This window comes from Calypte anna, chromosome Z (genome assembly GCF_003957555.1).
Source record: "Calypte anna isolate BGI_N300 chromosome Z, bCalAnn1_v1.p, whole genome shotgun sequence".
Lineage (NCBI taxonomy): Eukaryota > Metazoa > Chordata > Aves > Apodiformes > Trochilidae > Calypte > Calypte anna.
The window spans coordinates 5204742-5222143 of record NC_044274.1 but is presented as its reverse complement, the minus strand read 5'-3'; the positions used below and the strand labels follow the sequence as shown (position 1 = coordinate 5222143).

General features: G+C 45.8%; 1 protein-coding gene across 3 annotated transcripts in view; it reads left to right on the top strand.

Moving 5' to 3' along the window:
• Nucleotides 1-713: 713 nt before the first annotated feature.
• Nucleotides 714-17402, top strand: part of SETBP1 (SET binding protein 1) — a 260092-nt gene continuing 243403 nt past the window's right edge. For 2 of the 3 annotated variants that reach the window (XM_030466771.1, XM_030466768.1), the window contains exons 1-2: nucleotides 714-1253; nucleotides 16620-17280. In XM_030466771.1, the coding sequence (XP_030322631.1) occupies nucleotides 16789-17280 (492 nt within the window). In that variant the 5' untranslated portion in view covers nucleotides 714-1253; nucleotides 16620-16788. Of the gene's footprint in view, nucleotides 1254-4105; nucleotides 4144-16619; nucleotides 17281-17402 lie in introns of all 3 variants that reach the window. The other variant, XM_030466770.1, reaches the window with a different exon arrangement.

The window sequence follows — 17402 nt, the reverse complement described above, 5'->3', positions numbered from 1 at the left end:
GAAAAGGGGGTGTTTCCCCCCCCTCCTCCCCCCCCCCCCCCTTGCCCTCCACGGCGCGGCGCGGCGGGGGGAGCGGGCGGCCGCAGCCCCGCAGCCCGCCGGAGCTCCGGCACCAGCACGGTCCCGCTCCGGAGACCAGACAGACGGAATAAAGAGAACAGCTTCCTCGCCGCCAAAGCAGCCCTTTTCTCGTCGCGGGGTTTTGCTCTTTCTTTCTTTTCGGGATTTGATTTTTTTTTCCCTGCCTCTCCCCCCCCCCCCCCCCCCCCCTTTTTTTTTTTTTTTTTTTTTTAAACTCGTCGCCGGGAAAAGCAAAACCGAAAACGCTTCCCACCCTCGCTCCCCTTCCATAGCCCCCCCAAAACCAACAAAACAAAACAAAACAAAAACCCAAAAACCAACCCTCCGAAAAAAGAGCAAAACCAAAAAAAAAAAAAAAAAAAAAAGAGAGAAGGAAAAGGAAAAGCAAGAGAATCAGAAAGCCAGAGAGAAGCTAGAAGCTCCATCGATTTCAAATCCAGGATTTTATCCCATACGTTGATTTTTGTTTAATTCTTTTTTTTTTCTCCCTTTTTTCTCCTTTCACCCCTCCTTTTTAATCAGCACCCCCCCCCCCCTTCTCCTCCTTCCCACCCCCCCCTTTTCCTTTTAATTTTATTTTGGATCCTGCTAAAATTAGCTAGGACTGCTCTGGGTGTTGCGTGTTAATTTGATTTACTCCGGGATTCCGGCTTCCAAGACGCCATTTTCCCCTCTTCTCGCTCTATCTCGCTCTATTTATCTATCATCTATCATTTATCTATCGAGCTATCCATTCCCTCTGTCTATCCGTCCATCTCCCTCTCCCCGGGTGCCTTCCTTCCCCTCCCCCCTCTCCCCCCCCCTCCCTCACCCCCCTCTCCTCCCTCTCCGCTCTGCGTGTGCTGCGCGGCCGTGCGCTCCCCTAATCTGACAGATGAACACCGCCATGGGTTTGCCGCAACACAAGCAAAAGCACCTTTGGGGGCTGTGGCGAGGGATTGAAACCGGGATCTGAAAGAGAAGAGACAAGAAGGGGGGAATCCGAGGTAGAAGGAAGAGGAGGAAGAAAGAAGAAGAAAAGAAGGAAAAGAAGGAGAAGGAGAAAAAGAAGAACAAGAACAAGAAGAAGAAGAAGAACAAGAAGAAGAAGAAGAGGAGGAAGAAGAAGAAGAAGAAGAGGAAGAAGAGGAAGCTGCTAAGAAGAAGCCCCCGCTGCCGTTTTGGGGATATGGGTTAGTAAGAGGAAAAAAAAAAAAAAAAAAAAAAAAAAAAGCAAAAAAAAAGCAACAGCAACAAAAAAAGAAAAAAGCCCTGAGCCATCGAGGAAAGGTCTGTCTTGATGATCCCGATTGCAGGAGGGTCTTACCCCTCTCCTGTCTTTTTCCCTTCTTCTCCCCCTTCCCTTTTCCCCTCTGCATGCAAAAGTTAATGTCGCCTTTTTTTTCATGTTGTGACTTTGCAATGGCGCGGAAAGGGCTTTTATTTATTTGGAGAGTGTGAGGGGGAGAATATTTCTCCGCTGTGCAATGCATGCGAGTCCTCCTCTCCCTCTCCTACCCCTTGCCTCCCCATGCTTTGTGGTTGGGGGGTATGTGTATGGTTTGGGGTAGGGGGGAGGTTGTAAAAGCGTGCTGCTGGGAAGCGGTTGCGATTTTTTAGGAGTTTGCATAATGTACTTGTGTGTCCCCCATATCTCCCCCTACCCCTTTGGTAGCCTGCATGTGTTTTCCCGACACGGTACCGGGGGTAGGTAGCAGCAGTATGTGTGGAAAGGAGATTGGGGTTGGTGGGGGGGGAGAGGGGAGACACCACACCCCCCACCCACCCACCCCCGTTTCGTAAATTGCAGGTTAAGTGGAGCTAGAGAGCAACATTGTAACCTTATGGGGATTTGTGAGTGCGGGAGTGTGCGCGGGGGTCGGCAGCGCTGGGAGCGGGAGGGGGCATGTGGGGGAATCGGAGGTTTTAGGGGTGAGCGGTGCTGCCCCGGAGCGGCCGCCGCGTCCCCGCGCTTTTTGATTTTTTTTTTTTTTTTTTTTTTTTTTTTGACATTGAAAAAGGACACGGAGCCCCGAAAAGCGGCATTTTGTAGGAGCAAAAGGAGTGTTGGGGGTGTGGAAGAGGAGAGGAGGGGGGGAGCAATTAGCAGTGCTGGACACCCCCCACCCCCTGACCCCGCTCTCCCCCTGCTCAGTGCCGAAGTGAGGCGCGTTCACATAATGATTATTAATAAGCCGGTGATTGCCGCCCCCAGGACCCCGATGGGCCCTTTCCCCCCCCCTCCCGCGCCAGCTCCCCTTCCCCCCGCCATCCCCACGGGTAGAACTGGAGTTCAGTTTTGGGCAGTTTTAATGTCGGCGATATTATCGGGGGGCGGTGTGTGTGTGTGTGATGTGGGTGGTGGTGTTGGTGGTGCAAAACGCAGCCTTGCAGCCGCGGGCGGCTATTGTCAACTCCAGCCCTGGCGCAAAGCTCCCTGCTCACCTCCCTGCACACTCACACTTCGACTCACACTCATTCACACACAAACCTCTTCCTCGGGGGTCTCCCCCTATGGGCAGTGGGAAGTCGGGTCCCTCCGGCGAGGTGGGTGCTTCCCCTCCTGCCCTTTTTTTGGTTTTGTTTTAAATTTTTTTAAATTTTAAAATTTTTATTTCTCCCCCTCCCTTCCCCCCCGGTGTGTGAGTGTGAAGGTGTGTGTGTGAATGTGAGTGTGTGTGTGTTTTTACGCCGCCCCGGGACCTGGCTGTCCGTCCTCCCGCCCCGCGTTGCCTCCTGCCCCTTGCCTGTGTGTATTTATGTGTCTAAAAAGGCAGTTGAGAGAAGGATTTCCGATTCGTTTCCGCTTCAAATAAACGACACTGATAATCTCGGGCCCGACGCCTGATGCTGTAAGGCTATTTCGTCCACGGGAGACGGACCAGGGGAGCGGTTGTCTGCGGCAAGGGGCGAGGGGGTCACGGGGGAGGATACCCACCCTGCCCGGCCACCCCCTCCCTGCGGACAGGTCCCCGGGCGGGTTTGCAAGGGAAGATGCGGGGGGAGGAGGATGTGTGTGTGTGTGTGTGTGTGTGTGTGTGTGTGTGTGTGTGTGTGTGTGAGTGCATGTGTGTTTGTGCATGAAGGGGAGGGGGATCACAACCCACCCATCCCGCTGCCGTGGGGGTTGTCAGAGCTCCCGCCCCGGGATGGGGATGTGGGCCGGCGGCTGCACGGCGAGCCGGGCACTGGGAGGAGTCCGCCACAAGCAAATGCAGCCAGTGGGGATGGGGATGGGGGAGGTAGATGGGGAACCAGCCAGGGCTTCTCCCCCTACGTCCCCCCCTTCTTTGCTGCAAGCAGAGGTGTTTCATTAGCCGCCGGCCTGCGGTGGCCCTGCAGGGGCCGTACCAGGCCGGGCCGGGCCGGGGGGTACCAGTCGTGTTGCCTTATATGTCCATCTGTCAAACCGCAAAGGATGTGCGAGGCGAGCAAAGCGCTGAGCCTGCTAGTCCTCTGCTGTCAGGGAAAGTAATGTGATCCCGTCGGTATTGACAGGAGGATTTCAGGGGTAAAAGGACTGCTGGCAAATCCAATCCCGTGTTGGATATTATGGACCCAAATGGGAACAATTATTGATCCGACAGCCCCTGCAGCCGGGACTAACTTGGTGCAGGCTACTGTAATGATATAATCGGCCGCCGAACGTCAGGCAGCGATAGCAGGAACCCGAGGAAACAAGTGTCTGGGACCTTTTATCATAGACAGGAGGAGAAAAAAATGCCTGTCAGGGAGAACGTGCAAGTGGCTGTTTTCACGTACACCTTCCTGCGTGTCCTCTGCCTTTGCTGAGGTTACTCCCCTCTGTCAGGAGATACTTCCACTTAAAGGAGAGTCTTCTTTTATCTCCATTTGTTTATTTATTTATTTAATTTTTTAAGCTGAAAGGGGGAAAAAACCCGCTCTAAACAATATACTTGTACTTTAATCTCTGCTCTTAGCTCAGAAGGGTTATGTAAAAGGGGAGGGGGGAAAGCAGAAACACTCAGTGAATGGAGACTTCTCTTCCATCTCTTATTGGCTTTTTTTTTTTTTTTTTTAACAGACTCGAAGTTTTAATTGAAACCAGAAATCTATTGAGAAGTAACTGAGCCAAGAAAACCTCTGTTTTCTCTGCAGCTAGGCATGGGGAATAAATAATTTTTTGCTGATGTTATTTCAAGTTGTTTGAGCACTTTGGCTCCTGCCAAAAAGCCAAACATAGATTATTAACACATTATCATTTTAGGAGGATGCACTCTCTGAAATGTAATAAAATGGAGTGTTGGGTTTGTGCAGAGCCATAAACTTATGCTAGCTGTTGGCAAACAAAAAGGACAGTGGCCATTGCTTATATTATTATTATATATATATATATATAAAATAATAAAAAAAGAACTATTTAGCTTAAGTTGATATTTACTGGGTTTCTCTACTGAGGTTCCTTGGTCTCATTTCAAATAATGTACTTTGATTAAGTTAGGAACTGTTCTTTTTTAATAACTACCATTGCCACGTGCTTAATTAACTCAAGGAGTTAAAAGCTTGAAAAGGCCCAGCCACCATGTTTTGGCTTTGGATGATGCTTAATCTCCTCTTCTGGTCTTTATTGACACATCGTTCAAGCTCCTTCTCCCCAGCACACATCTCTGAGGTGTAAGTGCCAATTTACCAACAGGACTCCTGTTTTCTGTTATAAGATTTGGCTAATCCCAGTTTCAGTGACTTTTTTTGCCCTCCCAGTAGGGCTCAATTGCTCACACATAATCTTTCCTTCTGTTTTCTTTCCCCTTTGGACAACGCCCTCCAGGACTGAAAAACTCTTGCCTTGTGCTCAGAGACTTGTAATTACACAGCAATTTTGACTCTTGACCCAACCAGTAGCAAGAAACACTATTGTCTAATGAACCACATAAAAAACAGTTCTGGGATCCAACAGATTGCTGTGATGGAAATAAAAGCTCTCCCAGTGAATTGATGACTGATTTGTTTAACCATATGCCTAGGCAGTCCCTCTTGCTCCCTGTTGACTACCCATCTCTGGAGTTTCTGTGATCAGTTCTGCAATGATATTGAAAGGTGGTATTAATAACCACTTAAATGTGCTCCATGATGCACAGACCACATCAAAGTCAATAGAAAAGGATTTAGGCCATATGCAGAAGATTCAACATCATTTTTGCTTACTATAACATGTAGGCATACAGAGTTTTGAGGGTGTAAGTGCTGCAATTAAGCATGCACTTAGTGATGAGAGAAGGGCAGCAAATCTAAGCATAAAAAAGACAGCAGGTTAGATGAAATCCATGGCAAGATCTATCCTCATTGGTGGGATGTCCTAGACTCTCCTTGGGCAGCAGGAATACAAGGTTCAGAGCTAGTCCAAAGCCTAGGAAGAAAGGTGAGACTGTGGGAGATTTTTAGCAGAGAATGTTCCCAGTGTTTTGCTGCAAGGGTTGTGGTTTCCACTGGGACTGGTTTTGCTGCTATTTGAGGTTCTGTTCTTGTTACGTTCTCTCTTTCCAACTTGATAAAAAAAAAAAAAAAAAAGGATCTTCCTTTCTCGTCATGCTTGTTGTGGAAATAAAATGACTCATACTTTTAGGAAATTGTCATCTTGATTAAAGATGGGCTTTTAAAACCCTCAACTCCAGGTTTTAGCCTGGGGGGATTGTCAGATCTGAAAATTATTTCCAAATTTTTGAGCTTGGGACTGCTTTGCCTTCTGATCTGCGTGTGAGATCAGGTTGCAAGTGTACCTTGTTGGCACAGTTGCTTCTGAGGTGCACTCAATCGCTTAGACACAGTTTCTTTTCCCTTCTCTGGAGGTGAAGTTCTTTGCATTGTTGTACCTGCTTAGAGACAATGATTGATGCTGGGAAGAAGTGCAGCTCCCCATCTAGACTCAACATTCCCATTTAACTGGTTGTAGCAAGGGAGATAAATACCTGGGGTGTGGGGAATACAAGGAAGGTAAATCCATTCCTTAAACTGAAAACAAACAAAAAATCAGTGAAAGCAGAACAATGCAACCTGTCTTTCAGAGCTAAGAAAACGTCTGAAGGAAGGAGGGGGTGGAAGTTTCTGTTTAGCAGCTCCTGAGAGGGAGCAGAGTTAGGGGCTATTTTGCACTTTTGCAGTTGGATTTACTTTGCAGCACAGACTGTCCAAACCCAATGGTGAGCTTTTACTGTAAGCTGTGGGGCAGCTGGATATGAAAAGCAATCTTCTGACTTTATTTCATTTAGGCTTTTGTTGTCTTTTGTGAAATCAAAAATTTTGAAGAGTTCTCAGGTTAGTCACCTTTCTCTCTAAAAGGCCAAATTGAAACTCTGGACCTCAGACACCCCAAGGTCTGGGAGGATTTGATCTGAGATTGATTATGATCTTTGCAGCTCTGGTTTACTTCCCAGTTTAGCTGGAGATCTCAGCAAGGTCACAAGCCTCTGTATCTCTAAAATCTCTGCCTGGCTGCCTGTCCACCAAACACTTGTACTGTTGGCAATGTGTGATGCTGCTGTTGTGTACTTCAGCATGGGAAGGGGAAAGTGGTGGGGCTGAAGTACAGGGGACAAAGCAGGAAGAGAAGTATTTTGGGAATAGGATCATGGGTGTTGCTCACAGATCCCAGGTCCAGGTTTACTCTTCTTCATGAGTGGTGACAGTGGTGTGGCTCATATATGAATCCATCCAGTGTCTTTCAGGGAAAAAAGGACCTGTGCAAATGATAAGGATGAGCCTCAGCTTTTCTCTCCATGTAAGGCTGGTGAGTCTGACGTACTTTTTTGAAATGAAGTTCGATACGTAGAAACACTATGCAGGATGAGACCAATTTCCATGCAAACATGAGGAAAGAAGGTGGTGGCAAGGCTCTGACCTGCCCTGGTGCATAGCAGAGCACAGCATGTCCCAAGGCTTTGCTCTGAAGTGTGTGATATTTTGGGATGCAAGTGCTTTGGTGCTGGCTAAAAGTTGTTGCGTGGGTTAACTTATTTAGCTTCTCACTGGTTCTGAAGGAGAGCCTTCCTGTTCCTCTAAGAGCTGTGGGGCAGTTAAGGGCTCAAAGAATGTAACAGGGACACAAGCAAAGTTTTCTCTTCTGTAGTAGGGTATCTTCTGTAACAGTGCTTGGGAAAGCTGTTTAAAAGAATGTGTGGTAGGCAGGCATGGGGTAATCCAGGACTCAGCTAAATACCTCAAAATTAGAGATGGGTTAAAGATCAGAAGTCTGAGGTTTTATGTTACTTTGAAATTTCTGTTAGCTTTAACCTTTAAAACTGATATATATATATATATATATATACATACACAATGAATCATTCTGTTTTTGTCCCACATTTTAGCAGGTGGGGAAAATGGTTTTAAGATGGAAGGGAGAAAATTATATGATAATCAGACCAGATGTTGTTGCAAGGAGTTACAGGCATGTCTTTCCTCCATATGAATCCACACATCCTGAATGTGATACTGATGTGATTTCTGAGACTTGGACACTGGCCTAATTTTGTGTTTCCAGACCAAGTGTGGAGAGATCTCTGAAATCCTTCCTTCCTTCCTTCCTTCCTTCCTTCCTTCCTTCCTTCCTTCCTTCCTTCCTTCCTTCCTTCCTTCCTTCGCTTAAAGAGAGAGATGTTATTCCCACAAATCTGATGGAAAAGTGTCATAAATGGAATTCCTTATAGGAGCTGGCTTACAATAGAACTCAGTTCTTTGTCATAGGAGGTAGTTATAGAAATACACATCCTGCTCCTCCATTCTTTTATCTGACTTATCTTGGCTCAGACCAGGACAGGGACAGAGTAGAAGAGACCCTTATGTCACCTAGAAAGGGCACTCATGACTGACTTGATTTGGTATTCCCCCAAATTCTGACCCCATCCAGACCTATCACATCCTCCTGCAGTCAGTGGTGTTACAAGGCAGTAACAATCCAAGGTACGAGTCCTACTTGAATAGAGATTTGAATCATGAACCTGGTGCTCTAGACCTTTTTCTCCACCTCAGAGAGAGTCCGGTGTGTGCAATGCCACACAAAGAGCACAATGAAGTGGTTCAGGTGGAGAGGCCTTTGGGGCACGCAGGTTCTCAGCAGACTCTTATCTCCTGTCTGACCCAACTTCTCACAGCATTTCTGTAACTGCTTCCTCTTCAGCCTTGTTAAAGGTGAAGCTGCTCCTTCCCATAGCAGCTGTTGGTTATCTTGCCTTTTTTCTTATCCTCTGGTCTTCCCACCAACATTCTCCCAGCTAACATTTAAGCCTCCTGATGTTGCTGTTGTGTAACCAAGGGCTGCTCTTTGCCCTTTGCACACCCAGTCAGGTCCACTTGTGTCCTGCACTGATTTTGCCACCTGCCTTTTCTTCTGCAATCCCTGAGGCTTTAAGGGTGTTTACTGTTTTGCTGACCCAAGGATTCATTCCGCCTCAAAGTCAGAAGGCTGATACAGTCCACAAGGAAAAGCAGTCTCAGTGTCTTCCTCTAAAAGCTCCAAATTGTTGCTTATCTTCTTGCATGCCCTCTTTATGCCCCATTTTCCCACAGTACCCCCTTTATGCTGGGGGTGCTTGGTACATTGTACAGCACCAAGCAAGATACGAATGCTTACTCAGCATGGAAACACACAAAGCAAGCCTGCATGGACAAATTCCAACCTTTCTTATTCCTAGTGTCCATTGAAACATGCAGGATTAAGTAATATGGGATGTGTTGTTTGTACAGCCTCTAGACTGGGCACAGGATAGGCTCTGGACCAAAGCCTTTTTGGTCCTGCTTTTGCCATAATTTACGACTCTGAGGAATGGATGCTGAGCCAGGACTTGCTGGATTCCCTATCATATGTGTTGTTGAATTTTTTTATTTCTTTGTTTTTCCCAAAGGGAGGGAAAGCTGGTGTATTTGGCACTTGTGCAAGCAAAACTGAAATAATGGAGGAGAGTGAAAAAAAAAAATAAGGAAAATGCAAGAGTCCCATGGCAGTGGCAGTAAATAAAAACAGTCACCTTGTTAATGATTTATATAGAAAAATCATTTTCCACATATTACACCTAGCTTGATGGTGTTAGAAGGAGGCTACTGTGTCAGGTGGCAGCTCTCCAAGAGCAGTCGATCTAGGAAAGTTTGGTAACACAGATGATAGAACTGTGCAGGCTTTTGATTTCTGTGGCTGGTCTCTGTGCCAATAACCTTTCCCTAAATACCCATAAAACTTTCCATTTGAAGCCTGGAGTGACTTCCACTAGCTCCAGGATGGTGTGCTGGGCAAAAGCTGGCTAGAACAGAATAGGCATTTGAAGTTCCCTTCTCTTGGATGTTGATACTTTTCCCAGATGGTTTTATGGCTATTGTTAATAGAGTAAGCTTTATCCTTGCAATGGCATACACTGCTGCACCCAGCAGCGTGCTCAGGGTATTCTTTGGGATCATCTTAGGAGTCACCTTTGATTATACATCACGCCAAGAGTGATGGTGCTTGGTCTGGGAGCTCAGCAACCTGGTGTTGACCTGACGTAGGCAAATCTCGTGGCTTGGCTTTTTGTTTTGTAACGAGCAGAAGCACAATTGGCATGTCATTCTGTTTCCTAGTGTCCCGGAGGCCTAAGCTTCACAAGGATGATGGGTAAAAATGACATGCCAACTCAACGTCATTGGGATCAAACGCTATTCTGTGATTCAGACATGTAAATCTATTGAACCAAGCCCAGCTTTATAGCTGTCCTATAGCAATGTTCATCTCAAAGGGCACAAGTGGCATTAGGTTGATCCTTTAGAGACCAGACGTCAGCATAAGGAGGTGTTTACAGGTCTGGTGACTATGCTCCCTTCCCTGGCACCCAGATACATCTTTAAGTTGTGAGTGAGGAAATTTAGAAAAACTTGGCACAGCTCTCAGGCAGGAGCTTGTAAAAGTCCTTGGGCAATATAATGGGCATCTCTCTTCCTACCACAGATGGGTGCTCTGCTATGCTGGCTGTGTCCACTGCCAAGCTGTACCTTGGGCAGTATTGCTTTTATGGGCCTTGTGATTTATGGCTGTGTCAGTTGTTTAATCATTTAGTTGGCTCTCCCTCAACACTGTAAGGTAGTTAGTTACTTACATAGAAAGGTGACTATCTGATCTAATTATGGAGCCTCAAATCTAATTATGGAGTCAAATATAATTCCATAATCTACTCCTAATGTCTCTATGTTGAGAAGACAGATACACACATGTGTAATGTGCACACTGAACATGTTTCCATAATTATAGATATGCTTGGGCTCTCATTAATTTCTGTCTCTTTATCTTGGGGGGAGATGCTTGCAGCCTCATCTGGCTGATCTTTGGGTTATCATGTCTCTTCCCCTCCAGTGTGGCTTTTCCTGGCTCCCTTTTCTGAGCTTGGGCACACTGAGCTAGAGCCATCAGTCAGCGTTATTCAATCACTCTGGTGGAGGTGCAGAGGGCTGGTTACACTTGGATTCAAGGCAATGTGATGGAAACAAGTGAAGATTATCTTTCTGCTGTTGTTCTGGTAACTGACATTAGTCCTTGCTCAGCGATGGAGGCAGAGGTTAGATAGTACCTCAACAGGAGCACAGAATGGTTTGGGTTGCAAGGGGCTCTGGATATTGTCCAGTTCACCCCACCCCACTGCTCATTGGAGGGAAAAATGTTCATAGGTGTACCTGAGATGTGAGGTAGGCTGAGATGTGGACAACACCTAGCTGTCTCTGCTTCTTTATTAAGAGATGATGTTCTTTTGTTTTGCTTAAAGTGGAAGTTCCTCTGCCTTGTTTGTGTCCTAATTGACACAAGGGGAGTGAAAGGGAGAGGGTGTTTCCTATGGGATCCATAATATGGATGGAAAATAGCTGTCACAGTAATTTTTCCAGTTCCCTGCCAAAGCTGTGTTGTTCTTTCACAGTATCATGGCCACAGGACATCACTAAGTCTGTGGTCCAAAGACTCAATAAATGTAACTCCAGGGCTCTGAGAAGGAGATTAAATGTGCTACTGGTGCATGATACTGATCCAGTATAAACTCATTCTCCTGGTTAAAACTTGTTCCAGAAAAAGTTCAGTGACTTAATTTTATTCCAGAGAACTTTGTACTGCATCATATGATGTCACTTGTCTGCACTGCTCTGGCTTTTTGGCTCACAAGTTTTACACATCTTCTGGAACTACCTTCAAGTTGGCATGAAAATAGGATCAACACTCATCCTGTGTTCCCTAGTCCATTTGATAGAAGAGTGACCAGATGCCTGTTCCTGGTCTGCATCAGACTTGTGCTGCTGGTGGTCTGCCAGTGCATGACCCATGACCATAACCAAGCTTGACCTTCCTACTTTGGTGTTCATTTGTTGTTTTTTTTTGCAATGCAATAATGAAGAAATAACTTTGGGGCTTTTTTTTTTTTTTTTTTTTTTTTTTTTTTATTTTGGGCTAACTCTGAGTTCAGTGCAGCTTGATGCATGCCAGGCACATTGAGTTTTATGTCCCATGATGGATTCTGCTTCACTGACACTCCTCATGAGGAGCAGGTTTCTGACCAGAACTTTTCCTCCGGTGTAATGTGGGTTGTCCATTGGCCTCTGCCTCAGAGGCAGCTGCTTTACAGTGGTGGCATATATCATTGAGGAAGCAACCCAGGAGTCTTTGGGGTGAGAGGTGATATCTCATCATTAAATATTGCTCTATAGTCTTCTGTGCTTTGTGGTGAATGGTTTTAAAAAATTATGGAGCATAAAGAGTCTTCCAGGCTTTGTGATATTTTGCAGAGATTAGAGATTTAACTGCAAGTCATGTGAGAAAATGAGTTCCATAGGCAACATGGTAGACATGGGGTTCAAGATGTGAGCTCCACTTCATGTTCCCTTTGCCTCACAGAATCATGCCTCAGTTTCCCCTCACTTGAACTCACCAACAGAATTTTTTTCTTTTTCATCTTGAGGCGTTTTGATAAAATGTAAGCATTTTCAGCAGCTACAGTCTTGTTTGGGATTAGTGTGTTATGGGATCTAGGCATCACCTCTTGATATTACTCTGAGCTCTCTCCTGTTGCTTCCAATGCTTGAGCAAATCAGAGCAGCAACACAAACACCGGGCAGCTGAACCTGGCTCACTTGCATTTGTCTAATCAGCATTTGCTTGTTACTAATCTGTTTGCTCCTCTGCACAGGGCAAAAGCTATTCCAAGTGTTATACCCACTTCCGCTTCACATAGAATCCCAAAAAGGTGGATTTTCACCACCTGTTGCTATCTCACCTCTCTTTCAGTCCCTAGAAAATTTTCAGTTTAATCATTTTGTAGCCCTGGCACCTGAATTCTTACAAGCATGAGCTGTTCCTGGAGGCAAGAGAAGAGAGAGTATTCAAAACCCCCAAATGGAGGCATCTAGTATGACCCAAAGGGAAGTCTTGTTCTTCAGGCCTTTACCTCCAGTAGTGTATCTGAGGTGCTCAGATGAACTGATACGAAATATATGAGCAAGCCTGAGCACAGAGGCTTTTGATTATTTCTGAGTACTTATCAGAGGAGGTGTGAATGTCTCACTAATTAAGAGCTAATGCCAACTTCTGTGAATTTTTTTGTCATTCACCCGTGAATTATCTTCCTCAAATTTAACTTGACTGCAGGAAGCCTGCTAGCAGTAACACTTTCCACCAGGAGCTTAATTTGGATGGTAAAATGCCTCTGTAGTTGCTTATTGAGAGGGATTTGATGCTGTCGAGCCTGGGAGGCCTGGAGGGCAGTTTGGGTGAGCATTCAGAAATCTTGACAGCCCCCCCCATCTCCCAGGTGTTTCAGGTAAGAGTCAGGGGTCTCCTAGAAAATCTGCTTTCTCCCTAGATTTCCAGCTCTGCCAGCTAAGGAAGAAGAGCTTCTAGAAGGAAAGTGTTCATTGCCATCCCTTCATAGCTTCTGCTCACAGGCAGTCTGGAGAGAGGAGATGGGGAGGTTTCTGGAAGAGGTTACACATTCTGCAGCCTGAAGTGAGGTTTCCTAATTAGTCAAAGTGTAGGTAGCCTGCCCAAACAAGAAAGACAAGTATAATGTCCCTGCTCCCAAGTCATTTAACTATTAACCCTGAAGGAGAGTAAGGAGATAGCTAAAACAATGACCCAGTTAATTCTGCATGGTGTTTGAGCACAGGGTTATTTGTTGCTACCTGCGGGTCTGGTGATATCATCTGCAGGCTCCCAGCAGAACAGGAGGCCAATATTTTTAAGTGGGATTTTAAGGTGGATTTGGCATGAATTCACGTGATACTGGTGTAATGTAATGACTTTTACTTGTCGGTTGCTTGTTTCTACTGACCTGGAGGCACAGAGCCAAGCAGGAATGAGTGTTTGGCTACCAGGGCCCAGAGCTTGGTCCCAAGACCTACAACGAGACTTCAGAGCAGAAACATAGGTTTTTATTCACTCTGCATAAAATATTACCCAATGACTCAAAACCTGAAAGACTCTTCCCAGCTTGGAGCCATGAGTTTTATTTCAGCTCCCATTGCACATCAGGGTCTCAAGCAGGTTGATTCGTTTTTCTGGTGGCTGTGGTCCCTGTCCTGCATCCTTGGTGGCTGCTGCCCTGCTTCCTGAGCTAGGTGCTGTCTGCCAGAAGCCTTCTTCTTTTTTTTCTTTTCTTTTTTTTTTCTTTTTCTTTACCAGCAGTGAGAGAGGTTAAAAGCCTGTGGGCGGAGGCCAGCACAGAGTGCCCATTGTACATGTGTGCATACCACAGCAGTAACTCCCTGGAATGCTGCACCTCCAAGGTTTTACCAGGAGTGTATGTACATTGTGGCCCTCTCCAAGGAGATTAACAATGTGAAATGGCAGATAAATAGGATGGCGGATGGCTTTTTTTTTTTTTTTTTTTTTTTTGATTGGTTGGTTGGAAGAGGAAAATAACCCTGATTCCCACTACCTCCATAGACCTCTGTAGGCACAGATCGAGAGATGAGGTGCAAGGTTGGTCAATTAGGTGGAGCAGCTTCTTGCATCTGGGTGGATTTAATGTACTAATTGCGTTAGTAATTAGCAACTACCACATGGTAAACACTTGGGTTCAAAACTATGTACAGGCATTAACTAACCCACCCTACAATGAGCTTGTATGAGGTAAGCATTAGCCTTGTTTTACAAGTGGTGAAATGGAGAAACTTGCTGACCACAGACTCAAGGCAAGAGACCTTGGGCCTGTTAGTTCCTCAAGACCACCTGAAATGAGACCAGTAGCTGTAGTTCTGGGAAATGAGCATCCTTCCTATTGCCAGAAGATGTGCAACTTAGGAAGTTAAGTATAAGTGTTTTCATGGTGTACTTCTATCTATCATGCACTACAGAAATCATCACTAAGCCCAGAAGACAGTTCAGCCTCCATCATTGCTCCGCCTTTTCTTCTTCTTCTTAATTTTTTTTTTCCTTCTGCTTGGACTGTCAGCTTGTGCTATTTATGGGAAATTTATTTGAATTTGTGTCTGCTGGGACTTGCATGGAGGTCACTCAGTGATTTCATGGAGTTCTAGGATACTTAGGACTTTCCATTAGCAGCCATATGTGCCAGGGTCAGACAAGTGACCCATGGCCATACTCCAGTGGAAGTATGGATATGTAACTAATAAAAGGTTTTCCTTATTGCTTCTTTCTGAATTCTAAGCTTGTGCAAGATTTTATAAAAAGCAGAAAGAAGCCACTTGATTTTTCTTGGTGCTTTAAAGTACAGTAGTCTACACTGATAATGCTATTACGATCTGGTGGTAGGTTACAAGATAATTTTTGTTTCTACTTTATGGTTTATTGCTACTAAGAATGACCTGGGAAATCCCTGGCTGTGCTCATATCTTGCTTGCAGTTGTTGAAGAGTAGGGTTTGGCAGTGTAACAGAGCTAATCTGACAGGGAACGCTGAACGAGTAGGTCTACACCCTCAGCACCTACTCCTGGCAGTTCCTCCTTGTTTCCTTCCCTGTGTGCCAGAAGCAGTTCTCCTCTGACCCACCAGGGAGCTTTTTTTGCTACCAAAGTGGCAGAAAATACCTCAGTTTTAGTCTGACACATTCCTCTGTTTGCTATGTAGCCTAAGCTGCCTTGCTGTGATGGGTGGGATGCCTTTACAAAGGATTTTAGGGAGGGTGTGTGAAAGCCATCTCAATGCCTTTACAAACAACATACATGTATTAGTAATAATTACATTATGATGCCAAATGCTTGGTATTTGACTTAGCCTTTCTATATCACTGGGTGATACATATTATGCCACAGCTGAGCTTTCACAGTTTCTCCCATTTACTTTGTCCAAGATTTACAAAGTACCGAATATGAGTGCTTCCATCTCAAAGGGTTCAGTATGCAATGTTTTGAAGAAAGCCCACGTGTGAAAGGTTGAGAGGACAGCCTTTGCTTCAGTTGGCCTGAGTCTCTGTCACAGAGTAGACCTAGGACCCAGGGGCATGAGGAACTGTGGAAAACACTGAGTTTAGGTTTTATCTGTTGTCCTCAATACTCAGGTCCCTGTTATGTTCTGCAAGAGATCCAGGTGGATCTGCAAGAGATCCATGCTGCACTTCCAGGATCCCATGGAGCATCTTGGGCTGCAGGCAGTGTGTGCCTGGCTCAGTGTGTGGTGAATTATTCATCCAAACCAGAGTTCTCCTGAGAAGAGCTGGCGGAGGAGAGCATCTCTCTCTTGCCTGAAGGAGAGCATCTCTCTCTTGCCTGAGAAGTGAGGAATAGGACTTCAAAAATCTTCTGCCTGATTCATAAAGCAACACCATTTTTTTGGTGCTCTGATCACTGGGTTATTGTGTAACCTAAGTCAAGCATCTGCATCTGTTTCATAGAATGGCTTAGGTTGGAAGGGACCTTAGAGATCATCTGCTCCAACCTCCCTGCCATGGGACACCTCTCATCTAGACAAAGATGCTCAAAGCCTCATCCAACCTGGCCTTGAACACCTTCATGGAGGGGACATCTGTGACTTCTCTGGGCAATCTGTTCCAGAATCTCACAACCCTCACACTGAAGAACTTTTTCCTAATATCCAGTCTAAATCTGTTCTCCTTCAGTTTAAAACCATTTCCCCTTTTCCTGTCTCTGGACGCTTTTATGAAAAAAGTCCCTCTCCAGCCTTCCTGTAGATTTCGTTCAAGTATTGTAAGGCAGATATCAGGTCCTCCCAGAGTCTTCTCTTCTTCAGACTGAACAATCCCAGCTCCCAAATTTTTATCTCCCTAAAAAAACCCCGTGACTATGACCACTGTGAAAGAATGAGGAGGTTCATGGCTGTGGAGAGCTGGTTGCCCCCACATTTATTTCCAAAGTCCAGAGTGGATGGTGTTTGCATTTATACACCATCTTTGTTTTCCCATATATATCTGTTTTCACAAATTTAGCAACACGCATGGCTAGTGTTCCTTGCTTTGCAATACCAGAATCCAGTCTTCAGAAATGTCTGCCAGCCTTGATTCCCATTTTGCTTCAAGGAAAGCCCTTTAGATGCTGTAGGGAAACCCAGTCATCTTCGCACTCGCGTTAAGATAACTTGTGTGCGTGATAACTCACATTTTTTTTTTTCTTTTCTGTCTCCTTTCTCCTAACAGTGGCAGATTTGGTCTCTTCTGAGCTCCTGCCAGCCTCTGGGCAATTGTGACATTGAATTCGGCGGACAGTGACCATTCGCTCCCCAGGATCCTCCCTACCATTGCTCTTCACATCCCTTCCCGTGCTCCCCTTCCTTCTGATCAAATTCCAGGGCACAGCGACATTGCTATGGAGCCCAGGGAGGCTTTAGGCAGCTCCCGGCAAAGGGGGGGTGAGGCAGACTTTCTTCCAGCCTCCATCCCCTCCGTGAAGCCTCCACCTGTCTCCGGATGCTCGGGGGAGACGATGCTGCCTGCAGCGGGTGTGGGGAAAGGGATCCCAGTGAGTGGTGAGAGGCTGGAGCCTGAGGAAGAGGATGAGCTGGGTTCTGGCAGAGATGTGGATTCCACTTCCAATGCAGACAGTGAGAAATGGGTGGCAGGAGATGGCTTAGAGGAACAGGAATTTTCCATCAAGGAGGCAAACTTCACGGAGGGGAGTCTAAAACTAAAGATACAGACTACCAAGAGAGCAAAGAAGCCCCCAAAGAACTTGGAGAACTATATTTGCCCTCCCGAGATCAAAATCACCATCAAGCAATCTGGGGAGCAGAAAATTTCCAGAGCTGGGAAAAATAGCAAAGCAACTAAAGAGGAAGACAGGTCACACTCCAAAAAGAAGGTAAGTGCTATTTGTTTCTGCATTTCCCAGTTCTCCTGAAAGCAGAGTGTAGGATTAAACCTGCTCAAACAGTTTGTGTCTGAGCTGTAACCTTGGCAAAGTTTGCAAAACCCAGCTTGGCA